At 43.7% G+C, this 20799-nt stretch overlaps 1 protein-coding gene across 1 annotated transcript in view; it reads left to right on the top strand.

The window, feature by feature from the left end:
* ADAMTS18 (ADAM metallopeptidase with thrombospondin type 1 motif 18) overlaps nt 1–20799 on the top strand; it is a 118439-nt gene that overhangs the window by 35467 nt on the left and 62173 nt on the right. Inside the window, exons 4-8 of the mRNA XM_044433901.1 lie at nt 2107–2389; nt 9625–9824; nt 12537–12620; nt 14507–14666; nt 16591–16696. Coding sequence (XP_044289836.1) covers nt 2107–2389; nt 9625–9824; nt 12537–12620; nt 14507–14666; nt 16591–16696 — 833 coding nt within the window. The remainder of the gene's footprint in view (nt 1–2106; nt 2390–9624; nt 9825–12536; nt 12621–14506; nt 14667–16590; nt 16697–20799) is intronic.

The raw sequence follows: 20799 nt of genomic DNA, 5'->3' as shown, positions 1-20799 counted from the left end.
TGGACTAATGTATTTTGTGGATTTATTTTCAAGGCAGCTAAACCTTTTGGTCTGGATGTCCCAAGAATAAGACAAGTGCAAGCTTTGCCCCGTCTCCCCTTTCTCACCCTCTCATACAAGTAAGGTGATCTCTTGACCATCATAAAAGGAAAAGAAAAAAAAAAAAAAAAGCAAGCCATCACCAAAGAAGGATAGCAGAGGGCAAGGATTTGCAATTTGTGCGAATTTATAGGCACAGATGCAGATTTAGAAGTGATGGCGAATATTTCAATAGAAATAAGAGGACTGTGACCAGGTACCCCAAGTGCCTGCTCAGTCAGCTGTGCAGATGCTGAATGTTGGTGGGCAGCTTCAGGCTCCTGCTATTGACATTTCTCAGTGTACTTTTAGCCACAGACTGGCAGGCCTTTCCAGCAGGAGCCTGAAGCTTTCCAGATTTAAGACTGTTCTGTATAAAATGGTAGGATGCATGAGAAACCTTTTGCACACACACTGAAGCTGATTCTCCCTGGTAGAGCCGAGCACCATGTGTGTAGGACCAGTTATGGGTCTTTCCCACCTTACACAGGGGGCTGTTGATCAGACCAGAAGGAAATTCTCTGCGTGTGTCAGAAGGAAGCCGAAGAGTGCACACACCTCTGGTTCTTAGGCCATCAGCCCTGATGTCTCTAGGAGCCAGCACTGAATTCCATAGGAGCAAGAACAATGTTATGAGTTGACTGGCCCATACATCCCTCTGTTAATTATGGTTGAAAAAGGGTATTTATCCAGCAAAGCTGTTCTGAATACATGCAGTATGTCTTTTTTGCAAAGTTTCAAGGAATACAAAAAAGGCCTAGGCTCATTCTGGGAACATGCATCTCCCTGGGAGCTTCCATGAGATCCAAGGAAATGCCTAGTAGTGTGTGTATATACCTCAAAAATGCAGACTCAAGGAAAATAAGCAGTACACATGTTTCATTGCAATCATCATGCTTAATAGTATAGTCAAATGCCCTTCATTTCAATGAAAGGTTAAGTATGCTTAAATAGATACTTTATCAGTAATTCTCTGTTTATGTATATTGGCATGTACTGAGTTATTTCAGGCTGCCCTGCCTCTGTGGAATATCTATGATTATTCATTGATTTTTGATCGTATCTAAATTTAGCTGCCAGTTAAAGTGCCATGTGTACTAAATTATGTCTGGGATTCTCTTAAGCTATGACACATCCACATCTGTATTTGAACCTTCTGATCTGGATGTCCTTCAGTGTTAACATCCTGCAGTTACCAGCTTATCAGATTTAGTTTTGATGATGATCCTGGTGAGACAGGAGACACAGCTGCTGCTCTTCTTCATGTCTTCTCAGCAATGCCCAGGTGTATTCATCAAGCTTTCAGCTGCAAAAGTGTTGCAGAGGAAGCCATTTGAGAACCTGGCAACAGAACGTGGTATCTCTTAAACTGGCATTAGCTGTAGACTTAGAAGCTGAAGCCATGGAATGGGTTCAGCTCCAGGCTGGAGGGTCCTGGCAAAGTCTCTCTGGCGTGCCCCCATTTACATTTCATGCCGCTAGGTGCCAGCTTGGTCCCCCACCCACCCACGCACTTGCCTGGCAACAGTGACTGAGTCTGGGGAGGCTGACTGCCACTTTAATTTTCTGTGATGCCTCCAGAGTGGACACACTCAGGCACACAGTGATGGACACACTCAGGCCTTGTGGGGAATTTAAAATGGCAGGCAGCTTCCAGGCTCATCCAGAATAGCCCATTGCTAGAAGAGCAAGCATGTGGCCAAGGGGATGAGCAGAGAGGGGCCCACTGGAACACTTTGCCAAGGGGTCCCTCTTATTTAAAGCTGGTGCTGAGGTGGGGCGGGGCGGGGCGGGATGGCCAAGGGAACTGGAGGGTAGGCCAAGCATCTGCACTGACGGGACCCTTTGATGGCCCAAGGGTGCTGCTACCTAGCCGTGGGCCATAGTACAGTCAAATCCCACACAAGGAAACGATCAAAGGGATACCGTGGTGGCCTGCAGTACCATCTCTTGCAGGCTGCATTTGAGAAATATTTGCCTAGTGAACATATGTATAACCTTCATTTTTCTTTATATTTATCTTTTTAGTCAGGTTTGATAAGGACACAGGAGAATGACTTCCTTATATCTCCATTACCTCAACACCTAGCACAGGAACACCACTACATGCCACCTGCTGGACACCACCCTCACGTATTGTACAAACGGACAGCCGAAGAGAAGGTTCACCGGTACAAAGTACATTCCAATCCCCATCACTTTCCCCCTGGCCATCACAGAGCTCACACTGCCCACAAGTATCACGCTCAAGCTAATGGTTACCATCACGGAAGGTTTCAAAAGCAGCATTTTTGTGGACGTCGCAAGAAATGTATGTAAGGAAACTTTCTCTCTCTTTTTGACATAGTAGTTCTTAGATTATTAGGTGCTTAGTTTTGAGCCGGTTTGCAGTCATGGCTGTGATGGTGGCTGCATGTTACAAATTGCCCAAATAGCAAGAGCATTTTTAAATGATCAGGATTTGTTTCTGTGAGTCCCAGTCTGGTAGTGCTGCAGATCCACGCAGGTATTGAACAAGTACATGGAGAACTATATGAAGAGGGACTTTTCTGTCCGCTTGAAAGGGAGCAATAGCTCTTTGTTTCTGCCACTCGTGCAAAGAGACTGTGGAGCCCAGAGCAAGCAGGGAAGACTCTGCTCATGTGGAGAGACGGATGGGCTCGAGAGCATTCCCGAACTTTGGGTGGGAGCATCATCTCATTCTGCTTCACTACGGTCAGGGTGCAATCCTATGGGGATGCTGGGAACCCTCTGAACTTGGAGATTATGGGCACCCTATGTGAGGCAGGAGGAGAGCAGAGGGGAAGGTTGTCCTGCAGGGCTGACGGTAGCTATCAAACTGTGGCACAGCAGCCAGGGCGGGAGTGGGGGAAGGCTGAGACACCACCAGGTTATGTCGTATCTATGTAGGACCAATCCTTGCCCTCCGGAAAGCCCCCTAAGCCCTGTCTCCAATACCCCTTCCCTTTTGCAGCCTCGGAGAAGCAGTCTGCCTGGCTCTTTCTGCACTGGACATGAGGGGAGAGGAGGGCACTCCAAATGCAGAGCGGCAGCTCTACAAGTCAGCTGTTTTTTTTAACGCCAGAGCTGGGACTCCAAAAATTCCTGTGGATCTCTAGACACTCTCTAGAGCCATTGCATGCCCTTTGCTTTCCCATTTTAGTGATAAGGGAGCTGAGGTCCAGTTCAATTATTCGTTTCTATCTCAGCCCCATCTGTAGAGCCTCTACATGTGAAACCAGATTGTGGGGGGAGCTGCAGTGACATTCACCATTTTCATACGCTTGCATTTTCAATTGTGCTAAATGCATGTTCTCCCAGCCAAAATTCAGAAGTTTTTTTAATTAGGGGTGAGTAAATGAGTGATGTTTGTGATTGCAAGGCTTCTATGAACATCACCTTGTTGCTTTTCTCACATCCAATTAATTACACCCTTTCTGGAAATGAGAAACCTGTGTAAATCAAATAGCAATGGAGCAGAAAATTTGAATAAATCTCTCCAAATTTGCACAGTTTTCTTCATAAACTAAAGTGAGGCTGTTAAAGAAATTTCTACAAATAAGGAAACTGGGAAGGAGACAATCATGAGCATGTTTTCAACAGCCTGCAGTGCCTGATTCTGCCTAAGCTTGGAAACTAAGCAGGGTTAGGCCTGGTTAGAATGTGGATGGGAGACTTGAGACCAGCACTGAGCAGACGGTTGGATCCGATGACCCTCTGGGCCCCTTCCAGTTGTATGATTCTATGATTCAATTAAAACAAATCACAAATATCTTTGGTAGACACATGCTTGCATTTGGTCCTTCACATGGGGCATGCTCACGTTTTGTGAGCAGAAAGCAATGCTGCTATAGCCTCAGCTTTCCTAAGGTCAATTTGCAACATATTCGCAATATGACTATTTTGGGTGGAAAAACTGAAAATGTAGACACTTACCATCTACAGCAGGTTTTTCTGTGAGCTGTCAGAAACTTTTTCTGGAGGAGGTTTGCAGTGTGTGGAGAAAATCTTCCTCTGCACATTAAGCCGTCATGTTCATTATATAGCAATCACTATGCAAAATGGTAACCTTCACATGATTGCTGCTTCCTATGCATTGGCTCTAAGAAAAATCTCACAAAATTCTGATACCTGTAGCTCTGTTTATGTATTCATTGAAACAGAAATAGATCCATGGTCAGGTTCGCCCTGCCCCAACCTCTGGATATCAAAGCCTCCTACACAAGCCATAGCTCTTGATAAACGGAAGGCATCAGTCATGAGGATGCTCACCGGCACTGGGCTCATGGGTCCCTCAGTGTCTCACAGTAAAGGCTGCATCAACAGGATGACGCCAATCACACGTTTATTTCAAATGACTATTGGAACAGGACTTCAGCGCTTCCTTTAGGGTAGCTAAGTTGCTTGCTGGTGGCCTTTATGAATATCAAACTCAAATGCTTGTTGAATGTGCTCAGGAGAGCTGGCTTACTACTAAAAGGAACTGTGAAAGGTTGCCATGGGTTTTTTTTCTACCTGGATGCTTAGAGTTCCTCAGTGCAAGTGCAGCTAAATGTTTTAAAATGATTATTATTTGGCTGATTCGTTCTGAAAGGTGACCTTGCTCTAGTTGCAGGCAAAAGATTGATCTTCAAATAGATATTTTAAAATGAGAATAAAATATTTAACATTACGGCATAGAACTAACATTTGGTGCTTCCAATATTCTTTAATAATTGCACTCATCTTGGAGTTTCTAGAAATTCTGCATTAATCAGTAGTTTATAAAGCTACTCATCCCACGGTATATACATTACAGAACAGTCCGGGCAAGCAGTTCATGTTTAACAAGTCACGGTTTAGTAATTTGGTGCCCCCAGCCACTTTTTAATAACTTTTCCTTCTTTCAAAGCAAAAGCAAATACCAGACTAACCCAGAAATCAGGTGGCTTGGGAAAGCTATCTGCTGCATGCTGTAAAGCTATATATTTTGTGACACATGCACAATACACATTCCTAGCAAAACATATTTTTAAGCACACTGAAATGTGTGCTGTGTTTTTGCTGGTTTGACTTCAACAAGCAAAGGGTTCAATCTAAAGGTTGTGGTGCAGAAGGTTACTCCAAGCACAGCTCTTTCCCCTCCCTTCTCCTCACCTTTGTCCACTGTGTGATCCCAAAAGCCTCTCTCACAGGACAGGAAGCCTGTGAACACCATGGGCCATGTAATGTGGTGGCTGTAATGTGAGGACAGCATCACTCAAAACAGGCAGAGCAACTCTGTGAGTGGTTGTAGCCTTTTGGTCCACCCCTGTGCATTCCAGGTCACAGATCTTGTTGCTGAATATCAAGAACCACAGATACTTGTTGATGCACTGAAACAGAGTTGAGCCAAGCCAAAGGCACAGAAGTGCCCATGTGAATTGGCAATACTTGCCTCTGCTGCTTACCTTCGTAATAGTATGAGCCAGCTATGCACTGGGATTCTCAGGGTCTGAGCCCCAGTTGTAGGATGGTGTCTCAAGCCTAAACACATTGGCTTGAATCCAGAGCTTCCCTTTCAGCAATGGGAGAGGTGCCCTTTGATGGAAAGGGGCGCTCCATCAGCAGAAGGCATTGATCTGTCAGAGAAGACTCTTGTTCAATGCATTTAAATTCCATGCATACATATATAATTTAGTTGCCAAGTCATGCCCAACTCATCGCGACCCCATGGACAACATTCCTCCAGGCTCTCCTGTCCTCCACCATCCCCCAGAGTCCACCCAAGCCCACACCCATCACCCCAGTGACCCCATCTAGCCATCTCAACCTCTGCCATACCCTTCTCCTTTTGTCTTCAATCGTCCCGGCATTAGGATCTTCTCCAGTGAATTTGCAATATATTCAAGCCTTATTTTTGGATATTATGTTGCTGGAAAAATCCCATTCTGCATGTGTGAGTACTGTGCATACAGTCCTGTCTGTTCCCTTTATTGAAGGGAGATAACAAATTAACTGGGCTGTACCATACTTGGATTCAGTATTTCCTTAGAGACATGCCCCATGTTTTTCAGAGGAAAAGGTGGATGGAGAAATTAAAATATACATGGTACATTTCATAGTGGTACAGCAGTGTTTTCCATCTGGCATGCTCCTGCATCATTTTGAATACTGGACCCATGCACAGAAGGCCTCTTACAGGGCCTTTCTTAACTCATCTTGACCCTCATTTTCAGCTTGGTGGGATGATTGGGAAGGAAGACCTCACATAGGTCTTTAGAGCAGCCTTCCCAAGATGGTGCCTTCTAGATTTCAAGGCTGGCTGACAATGTTGAGATAATGTTAAGCCGTTGGAGCACTGCGACCTACGATATGGAGAGAGTGCAAACATTTTACATGTATTTACAGTGGTACAATGCACAGGAAACTGGGATTTTGGCTCAGCAGTCAAACTTCTCGGTATACCACATCCACAATCTGGGCTGTCAGAAAAAGAAAGTTATCATACATGCAAAATAAGCTTTTAGAAAAGGCTCCTAAATCAGTCATTTGAGGTGAGCAACACCTAGGCTATGATGCTTCAGACTACAAGAGGGGACCCTGTGTGTGAAGAAGACCCTCTGTTCAAACGGCAGTTTCCTACACCTGAAAAAATATTTTTTTAATTGCACAAAAATGGCATCCATAGCAGCCCCAGTCTCCTCAAAGAGCCGAACCCAATTTGCAAGCATGCCAAAAGTGACTTTGTGGGTGCTCCATGGTGCTTGAGACAGCATTTCCTGTATTTCCTTTCACATGTGGGAGAGTGTAGGTGGTGAAATTTGCACCATCTGGTGAAATGCATGTTCCAAGGAGGCCAAGCCAAAGATCAGTGCTGAAATTTGGGATGGAAGGTTACAGGTCCTGATAAAACCCACAAGACCCTTCCCCCCACCTTTCTAATCTTGCCCAATCATGGGTTTCATGAATGGGCTCTTGAGCTAATTTAGCCAGACAAAGCTCCATTAAACAGTAGCTGCCCACTGTGATGTGCTGAAGTTTTATATGTGTGTGGGCATTTAGTCATGCAGTTTTTATTTATTTACCATTCATATATCACTACATATTTGGCAAATCCCTAAGCAGTTTCCACTCTGAAATAATGTAGTCCAGCAAAAGGATCACAGTGAGAATCTTTGACTTGGTCGAAATAGATCAGCAGGAACTGATGCACCTGGATTGGCTGATCATATAGCTCACCATAGATAGAAGAGCTTTGAATTCAAAAGGCACAAGCATCTGCTGGCCATGATTTGAGACTACAGATATCTAGGAAGGACCTGGAATTTTCCCCCTATAGAAGACCTTGTGTCCAGTAGAGCAAATCCTAAGCACATTTAAGTTCCAGTGATTTTAAAGATTAGTACATTGTCAACTGATCCACCACTGAAATCAGATGCATTACTCTATACATGCAAATTTACCTAGGGACTTTTTAAGTAATTGGCAGCATGGAAGTGGAACTATAAAAACAAACAAACAAACAAACAAACAAATCCAACATTTCCTTGATGTGGGACTGCAATTCAGCAGTCGAGCACATGCTTTGCAAACAAAGGATCCCAAGTTTAGTCTCCAGTATATGCAGGTAAAGGTGGAAGAGACGACCATCCAACTGATAGTTAGAGAACCACTATCAGTCAGTGTATTGAACTAAGCAGATTAAAAGTCTGACTCTGCAGAAGGCAGTTTCCTATTCTTTTTATTCAAAAATTAGTTGTGTATGTTCTGGGAAGAAGTAGGCACTGATTTAATTCTATAAGGTGCCTCATTATTCTTCCTTCAACAGACCAAAGGGTTAAGACTCTGGAAAATATTTCATATCTACCTAATGCCACAGAAGGCAAGAAGTTTTGGATGGCTGGCTGTAATTCTATAACATTTCCATGGAATAAATGCTATTTGATTTGCATGCACTTCAGGGCTGTGAGCAAAGTAGAAGACATCAGAATATTTCACTTCAACATCTGGCTTTGTGAAATCCCATTGGAAGCTAATTTTATGGGACTCTGTGGAATAAATTGGAACAGAAGTTGAAGTCCATTTATATAAGCTGCAAATGCATTGCTGCACTTCTTCATTTGTATTCTGTCTTCATTTCTAATCAAGACTGATTTCCTTCCGTAAGATGCCAGACCCAGGAAGAAAGATGCTCACATCTCAGCATCTGAAGGAACCAAAAGTTGAACTATCTGCTGCAAGATGTTATCATAAAGAGAGAGCAGAGTTACTGTTCTTTTGGAGCAGGTAGCATTTGATGTCTCAAGAAACAGAGCCAAGCTGAAAGGACAGATGGAGGGTGGGAAAGAAAACAGTAAACAGACCATGCTCCCACTTACACAACAAAGTAGCATAATATGCACACTTTCCTTAACTCAGCAACAAAAGTTGCTATCCACCTATCCTTACATAATAAACAGGAATAGTCTCCATGAAGTATCTGCACAGAATATACATTGTCTGGAGAGAGCAAATAAGTTTGTAGAATCATAGGCTTTAGAATAGTAGAGTTGAAGGGGCAAGATGATGTAGAAAAGGCATTGTTTTCTCTGGTGTGTACATAAGTCCTACTCTTGACATATTATGCAGAGGTGTGGGAGCTGCAGCAACCTATTGCTTTGAATGAGTGTCTTTGAATGTTTATCACATTCACACTTCACATTTTTAGAGGGACAGTTGAAACAGGTATTCACCTAAAATGTCATGTGTTTGGATTCTCTTAAATAGGTTTTGCAACCTTTTGTAAACCTGTATGCAGAGATGTAGGTGAGGCAAGGAAATTAGTGTGTGTGACATGGAAATATATCACTGGCAAAATGGGAGTTATTGAGATTTTTAGTTTCAACAGTGTGTGCGGTTTTTAGCACTAATTTGGAACCCATTGTCTGATGGAGGAATTGACAACTGGTTTGTGGAATGTTGGAGTCAATCTGTATGAACCACGGAAATCTTTTTTTGCTTAGCCCAAGCATCATTCTGCATCTTTCTTCCGAACAGAACCCAGTATTTTATTTGCCATCCTGACAGTCTGAACACTGTTCCATTTGTGCTTTTGGGAGTGCTGCACATCAGAAAATGGGTGTCCAATTAAGTCAGGCCACACACTCAGAGAAGTCACTTGAATGGGTCCCCAGATATTGCAGGGGGTAGAAAGAAAAGTCTGTGTGGGGGACATGTGTGGGTGGGCTGGTGCCACAGGTGGATAGAAAGGTATTTAGCAGAAGATAGCAGTGTTTTTCCTCCAAGAATGTAAAATTCTTTTAGTATTATGCTGTCTACAGAATATTTTCTGTCTACAGAATGTATATTAAGAATATTTTCTTTCATTTTTTCATGAAGGAAGGTGAATCAAGCTTTAATAATGCCTTTAAGAGCACTCTACATTTAGCAGCCCATTTTAATCAGCATTCGGGATCCTTTAGAATATTGCACTTTCATTCGAACTTCTAGTCCCTCAGTACTTTAGGGCAGAATCAGACTGCTCATTAAAAAAGAAGAGAAAATAACTCCCGAACTTTTTCCAAATCTCTGCTCTGTTTCCTCTAGACGCACCTAAGCCACCCGCAGAAGATCTGCTCATCCTATCTGATGAGTATGGGAGCTCTGCAAGGTCCAGGAGATCCCCCATTAAAAGTCAGAAGGGTGGAAGTCTGAACGTGGAAACCCTGGTTGTGGCAGACAAAAAAATGCTTGAGAAGCACAGCAAGGAGAATGTGACCACATATATCTTAACAGTGATGAACATGGTAAGACAGCCTTGTGTGGCTGATGGGTAAGGCTCCACATCTGCTAACGTTATTTGTCATTAACTGTAGTGAGGCAGTGAAGTTCAGCGGCATCTAGACTGTACGTACACATTTCCCTAGCGCATAATGTGCATTTTGAGATGAGTTTCCCAGAAATTGTCTTTAGCTTACATTTTGCAATCTCACGTGTATACTTTATGTCTGAAGAATACAGCCCATGCCATGAAATCTTGCTTTCGAGATATATAAGCATGGAAATATCAGAACCTGCTCAAACACTGACATGATCATTGTGTGCCACCCCTGCCCAGGAGTAGAGGGAAAGCTAAACCTGGTGCTGAAAGGATGATGGCATTGGTGGGAGGGGGAAGCCTCCCAGAATCCAACCGTCGCTGAAAATGTCCTCCAAGAATCTGTTGAGGGGCCAGTAGGAGAAGCGCAGTGGGAGCCCTGCCTCATCTGACAGGCCATGGTCTGCCGATGGCTGTCCCCTTGGTGGAGCTGCCCAGACATTCGGTGGGTTTTGGCTAATGTGTTCACAGGCAGAATTCTCTCCTGGCTATTCGGTGGGGTCCATTGCATTTTTAGCTGAAAGCCACTTTGGCAGGCACTTTTTGTTGTTGCTAAAAAAGTGGGAACAAAGCTTTTAAATTAAAAATATAACAAATACACATTCATACATAAATGCAATAGTGGAGTGGGCAAGTGAGGCTGCACAGAGTGAGGGAAAAGGAAACATGATGGAACCAAGAAAGAGGGTACTGAACAGTGCTGGAAACAGATTGAAACTTCAACAATGGGAATATCTTTTTCCCCAGTAATTTGTTTGGCTTTGCCGAATGTGCAGCTTCCAAAGTAAAGATGGAAATGAGAGAATCCTTGGCAGAGGCCTGTTAAAAAGCTGCCTGATGGTCTTGCACAGTGAACATAGAATGAAATTTATGTACAAGGACATGTTTTTCTTTCATAAACCATTTCCTTTTCTCAGCAGTGCTTGGCCTGGTTTGTGTGTAGCTTTTGTACTTGCAAGAAGCTGTGTCATTCTAAATTAAGCAGCACAATGCAATCAGTCCCAAGGCCTTGTTCAAGTGATTAAGACTTGCTCCAGTGTGAGGAAGGAAATGAGGTTATGAACTTGCTCCCTGTTTCCCCTCCTGACCTCTCTCCTCGCTTTTGCTGGCCAGAGTGCTGCTCAGAAGTTGGAATGCCTGCTTCTCTGGGAATGGGTTCAGTCACCCATCCTTAACAAGAAGGCAGCTGAACCTGAAGCTAAGGGAAGGGGGGAAGGCAGCGTGAGATCTAAAGGGAATTGGGTCCCCAGTTGTCTTCCAGGCACAGTTCAAAGTGGTCTTCGAGACCCTCTAGGCCTGGGACCTGTCTCTATGAAGGACTGCCTTCTCTGTGGTTGTGCCTGTTTAGTAAACTTGTCTTCCGAAGCCCTGCTGCTGTTGCATCTTATTCTGGAAATTCAGTGGGTTTCCCATGGTTCAGGGCTTTTTTCTAACATAGCATCTTTTAGGTGCCAGAAAAATATGTCTTCTTTACCAAGGAAACAGTAGCAGTCAGGGAGGTTGGTGTTTATAGACAGCACTTTGAACTCTATCTGCTATAACAAGTTGCTTTGTAGCATTTGGCTTTCTGACTGCGAATATTTGAAGTTTTGTCTGTTTAATATTGGACAATATCCAGTCTGACACCACTGCGAACACAAATTTTGCTCTGTGAATATAAACAAGCTGTAATGCACTATTGGTGTTGCATTAGAAGTGGACTCTGGGGGATGGTGGAGGACAGGAAGGCCTGGAGGAATGTTGTCCATGGGGTCACGATGGGTCGGACACGACTTCGTGACTAACAACAACAACGACAGCACATTTGTATAATTTATTTTATATTTTCAGTAGTAGATGCTGCACAGAGCTGTGACTGTTGGGTTCTATTCATTGTGTATCTTTAATTTTTATCATCAGTTCCTTGAACATTTGTGAAAGTGCAAAAGTGGGTCATATCCATAAACAAACAAGGAAACACATCCATCTTGGGCTTGTATGGGGCTTAGGTCAAATGCTAGCACTCCAGTAGTGCTCGGCTTATACTGTAGTTAACCCTGATGCTTCTGTGATAGCCACAACATTTGCATACTTGAGAACGACTGATGTGTAATAGCTGTGTGTTTTTGGATGCTGTACTAAGTGACTCTTTTGTACTCCTGTACCTGTTCTCCACCAACTGTTAGGAGAATAATTTGGGAAACTTTTATTTCTAATTTCCTTCAAACTTGGCTAGTTGTCGCATCTGAACTACTGATCGTGGTTTAACATGAACTATGGTTTCTTTCAAAATAAGTCCACTTCAGACCAAGTTATATGAAGCTGCCCTGTTGAAATGAAACCTAAATAGTGTTAGAGAAGAATTCCCTGTTGAGGTACAAACTCAAGCAAAGGAAGAAGAAAAAAAGGAAGAAGAAGCAGCTTCTCCTTGAAGCTGTGTGGGAGAAGGAGAGGGCAATGCTCAGCCCTGGGAGTGGGTGTAAGACTTGTACTTCCATCCATTTCAGTGGAGTGCTCCATAGGAAAACTTGATGGATTGCACCTTTGAAATGAATGCAACATCGAGTGGAGCTGCAGCAGTAGCAGATTATGTTTTTATTATTGGATATGCTTACAACCTGTTCTTTTCTTTACTCCCTTGTCTACATTAACCTTCACAAAGGTATCCAGTCTTTTCAAGGATGGTACAATTGGAAGTGACATCAATATCATAGTTGTGAGCCTTCTTCTTTTGGAGCAGGAACCTGTAAGTGCTGTGCCGTCTTTATGTGTCCAAATATATTTTGCACTGAATTCGGAGACAGATAATATAACCCCCCCATCCCAGAGAAAAGATTCTCATGTCATCGTAAACTATATATTTTAACCTTTTGAGTACTGTGATTTTACTCACACTTGGGCTGGGAGGGTAGGGGATCCGGTGCTGCAAGACCTGCTATCTTATCTAAAGTGCATGGGGGCTTAGCATGTCTGTGCAGCACAGACGGAGGCTGTGGAGTCATGGAGGATTAACAGTACCTGCAGAGATGAGGCGACCAGGGTTCAGAAGGAGGTTGCATAACGGTACAGTCATGTTGCTATGTGAAGTCTCCTTTTAAACTTTGGTCATCTCATTGCTGCAGGTTATGATCTTCTAGCTGGAGCTATATGACATTTCTGTATCACTTTGCCAGCCTCTCCCTCACATTTGCAGGGCACACATGTAAACTCAAATGCCAGTGGGCATGCATGTTCTCTCAAAGTTCCTGAGCTTGCATTCACAGAATATGCAACTTTGAAAAAATGTACACTAAGATGAACTATAAGGTCATAATGTGATGATGCGCAATAGTTCTCCAAACAGATATCTTCTTGGAAGCACTTTCTGAGAATTCTTCCTGGAATGGGAGCACAAATGCAAACTTGAATCCATGTTTGTTCATGCAGCTCCTTGGTTTCAGCAATTTTTGTCCTGGAGAAGTTCTGTGGTGGACTTGAGCCCATTAAAGACAGACTCAAAGTCCTGCTTTGAACATACGATTTCACAAAAGATGCATGAACTGCTTGAATCATCCTAGATCACTTGACTGGGGTGGCTGATGAAGCCGTTTGCTAATGGAGGTCAGCAGCTGCCCCTGAGGAGCAAAGGAGCTGGGAGGGGATGACCTGTCCTTCTCAGAAGAAACAGGGATGCTGGGATGAAGGCAGTGAGCACGTCTGTCAGCCCTGTGCAACTGCTAATGTCAGTGAAGTCAGCTAACCAGGTGGCCTTTTGTGGTGTTAACTGAGCTTCCCACTGTCTCCACCACTGCCTCTCACAGTTACCAGTAAAGCTGGAAAATCTCCTCTCCCCCGGCTTGCCCTACATCTTCAACAGTGCTAATACCTAAAAATGCACATGTCTCTAGCAGTATGCTTGAGAATCCCTTATGTATGCATTTGGTGTGAAGCACCCAGGCAGCTTCGGCTATTGGGCAATAGAGAAGTCAAATAATCAGTCAAACACACAAACTTTTATGAGGGAGTGGCCATAGATGGCAAAAACAGCAATTGAGTTTTAATTTGAAAAACTTCCAATAATTGTTTAGCATGCAGTGCCTATCAGTTAAGATACTTGGGTCTGCAAGAATGAAACAAATCAAAGGAATGGCTCTCCATCGAGGATGCTTGGATTTTGTGAAATCCATTTTGCCTGTGTTTGTAGATTGGCAGTCAGCTTTCACTCTGTTGTTTTGCCCATGATGGGATCATTTTTTCTTTTAACAAAATTTCACTCTACTCTTATTAATTCAGATGAGCACTCATACCTATTAGCTCTAATCTGTATATCCTTGAAATCCATACATCCCTACTTAGTGTACATTAGGGTACCCATATGTAACTTAAACCAAAACAATGTGGAAAAACTGGTTTGCAGGACTGTGCAATCTGCATAACTTAGAAAAAACCAGTTTACTGAACAATCTGCAGGTTGGAGCCATAGAAATCCAGACTTACTTGCATCCAGTGCAGATGCACTAGAGCCCATTGCTCTAAAGAGATGAGCAAAGTACTCTGTTTGGTCCCCAAGTGCTTCGTGCTGCTTTCCAAGGTTTGCTCCATTTTAAAATACTGGTGGTAGAATTTCTGTGCCTGTCTGTGCATTGTCTATAGGGTGGACTTGTGATCAACCATCATGCAGACCAGTCATTAAACAGTTTCTGTCAGTGGCAATCTGCTCTGGTCGGAAAGAACGGGAAGAGGCACGACCATGCCATCTTGCTGACTGGCTTTGATATCTGCTCCTGGAAGAATGAACCATGTGACACTTTGGGTAAGGCAAAGGAAATACTGCATGGGGAGGCGATGGCAATGCAGCAATGTAAACAGTGTAATCCATCGGGATTTATCAGCCTAAATAGTGTATTATGGAGCATTACAATGTACCTGGTTGCTTGATTTTGTATTTATTATGATTGCTAGCAGGTAGAGTCCAGGCATGCACATTGGCTTGGAGAGAAAGAAAATCACTGACTATAATAAGAACTATGCTGGATCAGATCAGAGACCTGGTTAGCCCAGCATTCTGCTTGCACAGTAGCAAATAAGACCTGTGGAGGCCCATGACTGGCGCACAAAGCTGTAGCTTCTCCCTGCGCATATTACTCTGCAACTGACACACAGAGGTCCTGCCTCAGATACTGGGTGAATCATGACCAGGAGCCATTAATAGCTCTGTTCTCCATGAATTTGTTGAATCTGCTTGGCAGTATGTATAAACAAGCCATTTTATAAGAACTTTTAAAATGCACGTATTCTTGCTTAGATTTACATTTTAGTGCACATGTTTGTGTTCAGATGCAGTACATGAATAAAAGGGTGATCCTATGGCCCCTGGAAAGTGACTAGGAGTCCATGGATTCCCAGAGCCCCAGCCTTGGAGCTGGGGATCCATGCTCTGCCTTCCTCCCCTGCCTCGCAGCCAGTGCAGAAAGTGCTACACTGGCTGCTCCTCTGAGGTCAGGAGAGCCACACTGGGGTGGGAGGGGAATGGAGAAGACTGTGGCCAACTCCTGACAGTGCTCCAACTGCCAGAGCACTGTAGCTGGACACCAGCCATCTAGCTGAATTGCAGAGCGGGAAGGGTGGCCGGGCAGAGATCACCTCTACCACTTTTCCTACCAGATGCTCAGAAGCCTCCATGTTTGGAGGCAAACAAGTGCAGAGAATGCCATTGATAAGGTTACAGCCTAAATTTATATTCTCTCTCTCTCTCTCTCTCTCTCTCTCTCTCTCTCTCTCTCTCTCTCTCTCTCTCTCTCTTTTGGAAGTTGCTGGATATGCTGCCCTTTGCTAGGAAGTAATACAGCATATCACAGCTGTGATCAGAATATGCCTCAGCTTGTGAAGGACCTAATCCAGCTGCAAAGTTATGCCTCATTTTGTAGCACTGAGAACTAGATTGCTATGAATGTTCTGTTTCTGAAATAGGACCTCTTTTTAAAAAATCACTGAAGCAATGAGGGCAGCATGAGAGGAATATCTGGGAAGATGAGGTCTACTGTGACCATGCTATGAAGGGTCAGAATTTTGCCTAAGCCATCCAGTTACCGCACTACATAGGAGTAGCTCCTTTTAGACAGGGCCTCCATTCATCAGCATGCTTACTGTCATGGTCAATTATCCCCCTAAGGCGGCCCAAGGGGAGAAATTGAATTAGAAGGTAGCAGTCAGGTGTCAGCCTCACAGTTCCCTTCAATGTTACCCAGTCAGGATTTTGGTCCCAGCAAGACTGAGCCAAAAGGAGAGGTCTTCTGGGGCCCTCACTTTGGCTGGCCGCTCTTGCTTGGGGAATCTTCCATTCAGTCATGTTGTTATAGATCTTGAAAATATCTCTGGCCAACAGCAGCCTTCTTCTTTCTGGCTGACCTTCATAATAGAGTTGGCGCCCCCATTTAAAATAGCTTTCCCAGCTGACTGAGCTGATGTTGAGTCAGCAGAGAAAATGAGCCTGTGTTAGTTTTGTGGGCCAGCTGCTGCAGACAGAATGCATTTTTCTTGGGTTGGGCCCAGCCTTGCCATGTGTACACGAGTTTGTCTTGTGTATTCCTTCTACATGACAAAACTAAATGTGCCCTGAATCGTCTTCACACAAAATATGTGCTGAATCTCTTTGAATTAATGCAGCAGAATAAAGATATACACACAATGTCATTCCTTTCTTCCATCAATTCATCATTACCCATTTTTCCTGACAGGTTTTGCTCCAATCAGTGGAATGTGCAGTAAATACCGTAGTTGTACCATCAATGAAGACACTGGCCTCGGTTTGGCATTTACTATTGCTCATGAATCTGGACACAAGTAAGCTATTTCTCGTGAGTCTTTCTCCCTACAAGCTAATGAAAAGACCATGATGGTGATGGTGATAGGCACATTTTTATACTGTGCTTTGGCTGTTATGTTAATGCTTCGTTTGATGACGGCTTGTCCATGCAGGTCTGGCAATGGGAAGGTATCTGCAGTTACGTAAAGGCTCTTATTGGCTTTGTCTAGGTCTTTTCCGGAGACATTTCTCACAGGCGTGCCGGGTTGGCCTTCACACTGTAAACTGTTGTCAGGTACAGACTACTTTGTAGCTCTGCATAATTTGAAGCTTGTGCTGCTAAGTTTTGTCTATAATTTGCTTAGAAAGGGATGGTGAATTGCAGAGGAGATAATCCACTTTGAAAGAAATAGGGTTTTGTTTTATAGGATTTGAATTTATCTATGTACTGCTTTATCTATACAGTATTGCCAGATACAATACTTGGGTTGGTTTTCCTAGGGCCCTTTCTGAGTTTCTCTTAGCAATAGTGCTGGACCAAATTTTCAAAATTCAAAATGTTTTGCCTGAATTGGGGGCCCGAGCTTTGAAGCAAAAGAGTGTCTTCTCTTTTTATGGGCTGGACTGGGGGCAGGCAGATTTCGCAGTGTGTGAGAAGAACACTTACCACAACTCCTGCATAGCCTCCTTGCTACTTGTAACAATGTATAGAGGGGTGGGAAATCAGTTCGTTCCAGCCAAAGAACAAAGGGTTATGTGGCATCTGAAAGAACAATGCATTTATTATAGTATAAAGTGGGTATTATAGTATAAAGTTTGTATATATAGTATAAAATTATAGTATATATTATAGTATAAGTGGGCTATAGTGCTGCTTGTGGTAACATTAATCTTTCTACCCCAAAATGATGCTTTATCATGCTACATAGTGGCATGGTATAATTCTGAATTCTTAAAAAATGGGCAGACCTCTTCCCCTCTGATTTTACACTCAGCATTCTCTATATTATAGAGAAAGAGAGAAACTTTCTATACCTCCCAAAATCCAGGACTGAACAGAGTTTGGGCCCCATTCCCTACATATGGAAAGCCATTGGCTTTTTGCTGGTTAGTGCCCACTGGAGCCTCCACTGGTTCTCTGTGTATCTATGGCAGTTGTGTGGACTGCAGGCCGACCATCATGACCGAAGTCACGCTGCATCTGGACATCATTGACCCAAAGGGCTGAAACAAGGCACCTGATTGCAGTGCTTGGGACCTTTTGAGCATGTCCAAAGTCAAGGAAAACTTGGGAACCGCATACTGGAGAGACCTCTTATTATTCTTACCATGTGGATTATTTGATCTCTGTAGCACTCAGACACTCTCTTTCTCACTTTCCTGTAGCATCTCCTTCCCCTGGAGGCTTGCTAAACAGCAGAAACTGAGTAATTTTGGGGACCATTGTAAATACATCTGTAAATTTGTCCTGGATTTGGGGTAATACCGTGGGCCATAGAGGCCTCGAGCAGGCTAAAAATGAGCACCCCCTTGAGCTACTATACATGAGCCCACTAGACAAGAAGATGTAAAGGTCATGGAGAACACCAGTCCATTTCCTCTCTTTTACACCTTTCCCCTGTGTGTGCTTAGGGCACTTATCTTCAAGGGGCGCCTATAGGAAGATGCATGGAGGGTAGGTCTGTCAACAGCAATTAGTTGTGAAAGGCCACTCCGATTACAGAGGCACCATGAGAGGCTGTTGGGAGGCAGCAAGAGGGAGATTTCTTACTTGTGGGCGTTTTGGAAGCCTATGGCTGGTCACCATGTGAAAGAGAAGAGTGGGCTGGATGGATCTTTTATGTGATCCAATGGAACTGTTCTTCTGTTGCATTTTTATATTCCTGTCTTCACAGGAATGAACAACTTTCCAATGGCCACTGTGATTGCTACTGGAAGGCTGGAGAATCGTACATGTGGGATGGTCTAGCTATTTTGTTAGGGTTTGCATTTACTCTTTGATAGTGATGCTCTTTTACATTTATCATTTCCTTCCTAGTGATGCCTTTGAATAAATTAACCCCCGCTGTGCCATTGCGTTCCCAAGGTATCCATCATAGACTAACCATGGCACTGAGCATGAAGGCAAGATTAAATCCAGAATTTTCTTTGTTCAGGAAACTGTATGAAAATATATCCCACACAGAAGCTCCCTTTTGTTGGCTGACAGCTCCATTCAGCTCTTCGCCTTTTGTCAATGGCCATGCTGCTGTCATCCCAGTCACTTGCTACATAAATCCCAGCTTTTGCATGGCTGCTCGGAGCTATTTAATTCTCATTGTGTAAAGACACTGTAGAGCATTGGCTGTGACCTCGTGTCTGCATGAGTGGTCCTTTTGCAGGTTTCTGTCCATCTGAAAGGAAATGAGGGATTACAAAGATTAATTCTGAATTCAGTGGCAACATTGCCAGGGATTTCAGTGGGGAAGAGGGGGAACAAAGCAAATACAAAGAAATAGTGGAATTCAGAAATATACCTCTTAGGCCTTTTATAGCCATACATAACTGCAGTGATGGAGTGCGCACTCACAACAGTTGTGACATGGGTATATCCTTCTTTCCAGGGTGAGATTGTCTTCTTTGAGGATAATTTTGTTTAGTCCAGCACCAATTGCTTGGCTGTTATGCAGCACCAGCCTCAAGGGTAGGCATGGCTGGACACCTGCTGAAGGCCACCACCCCAGCAGGGGTCCCACTGAGAAAAACTCCCCAGAGATTCTCTGCCTCTTCACCATTGCAACCTGCTCATTTGCTCTGAGCAGATGCCACTGCCGATTAGCTGTTCACTAGCAGTCTGCTGATCAAGGACACGCACCATTCCAGTGATGAGACAAAGGAGGAAAATGGGCAGCGGAAGGCAGGTTCATCAGGGAGGGGAATCATTCAGAGCATTTCGCTCACAGACCCCCAGAAAACTGGCATCAGCACTGCCTTAGTTCCGGACAGAAAGCACATCCATTCAGAACAGAGCAGTGCACATCCCTGGTTGCCTGGCCTTTCCATCAGTTACGAATGGGTTCTTCCCAGTAGATTTCTTGCTCCCCAGTAGATTTCTTGCTCCCCAGAAGATTTCAATGTGTAAAAAAGAATGTGGAGCAGGGATGGAATTTCTTAAAATGGCAATAACTACATGCCAAACAGTATCTCGAGCAGATGACTGTGTAGAGTTGAAAACACAAGACAAACCAGTGCGGACTGCTCACCCGAAGCACACGGGAAGGCGAACGCAGTTTTCAAACTGGAGGCAGGTACATAGGACAGCATGGGGATGGGTGATTCTGTTAGTTTTACTTGTTCCTGCATTCATGTTTTTTCCCTTCCCATATATGACCAAAATGCTTATTTTGCCAAATACTTATAAAAATGAATCAAAGCAAAATCCTCACCCCGCCATGCCTGTGTATTTTAATATGCCTCCTATCTGGGGTCTAATATGAAAACTGATGCAGAAATGCCATAAAGAGTTATGGTGGAGGGGGTTTATTATTTCTATCTTGCATTTCTTTATTCAAGGCTCCTTTTTGAAGCATGATTTATAATAAGATCCTGCACTACAGAAGTGCATAGGATCAGGAGGGAAGGCACAACACCCTACAGGCAGCTGCTATTTTAAAAGATATGTTAAATGTATTCAGACATTAAAAATAACAGTCTGACCCTAACATTTGCTTTTCAGAACAGTCTGGCTTTTAAAGTCCTAATAGATATGTTTTGTTGGGCAATTTTGGTGGAAGGTTAAGACCTCTTCAAGCCCCTCTGTCACAGAAAAGATGGAGAGGGCCCATGGAAGCTACCACAGAATTCAGTTGCGTGGATTTCTGGAAGTGTCTTTACAGTAAGCATAACTGCTGGTGAAAGCTCCAGTCACACATTTGACAGCCGAACAAGAGTGCAAGACTGGGAAGCTGCCCTGCTCAAGGGACAGTGAAACTAAAATGGGAGTTTAATTAGAAAGGGAAGCAAGTATGTTCTGCAGAAACCTCACTGGAATTACTGGGAGCCGAACAAGTGGATGACACCAAAAGGTTTCCCAGCAGATTTGTGTCCTGTGAAAGCACATGTGTAGAGCTGTGCAAAAAACATACTATTTTGCATCACAGCC

This window comes from Varanus komodoensis, unplaced genomic scaffold, assembly GCF_004798865.1.
Source record: "Varanus komodoensis strain SLA01 unplaced genomic scaffold, ASM479886v1 scaffold27, whole genome shotgun sequence".
Taxonomy (NCBI): domain Eukaryota; kingdom Metazoa; phylum Chordata; class Lepidosauria; order Squamata; family Varanidae; genus Varanus; species Varanus komodoensis.
Note: the sequence above shows the minus strand (reverse complement) of the source record. Positions and strands in the feature narration are given on the sequence as shown.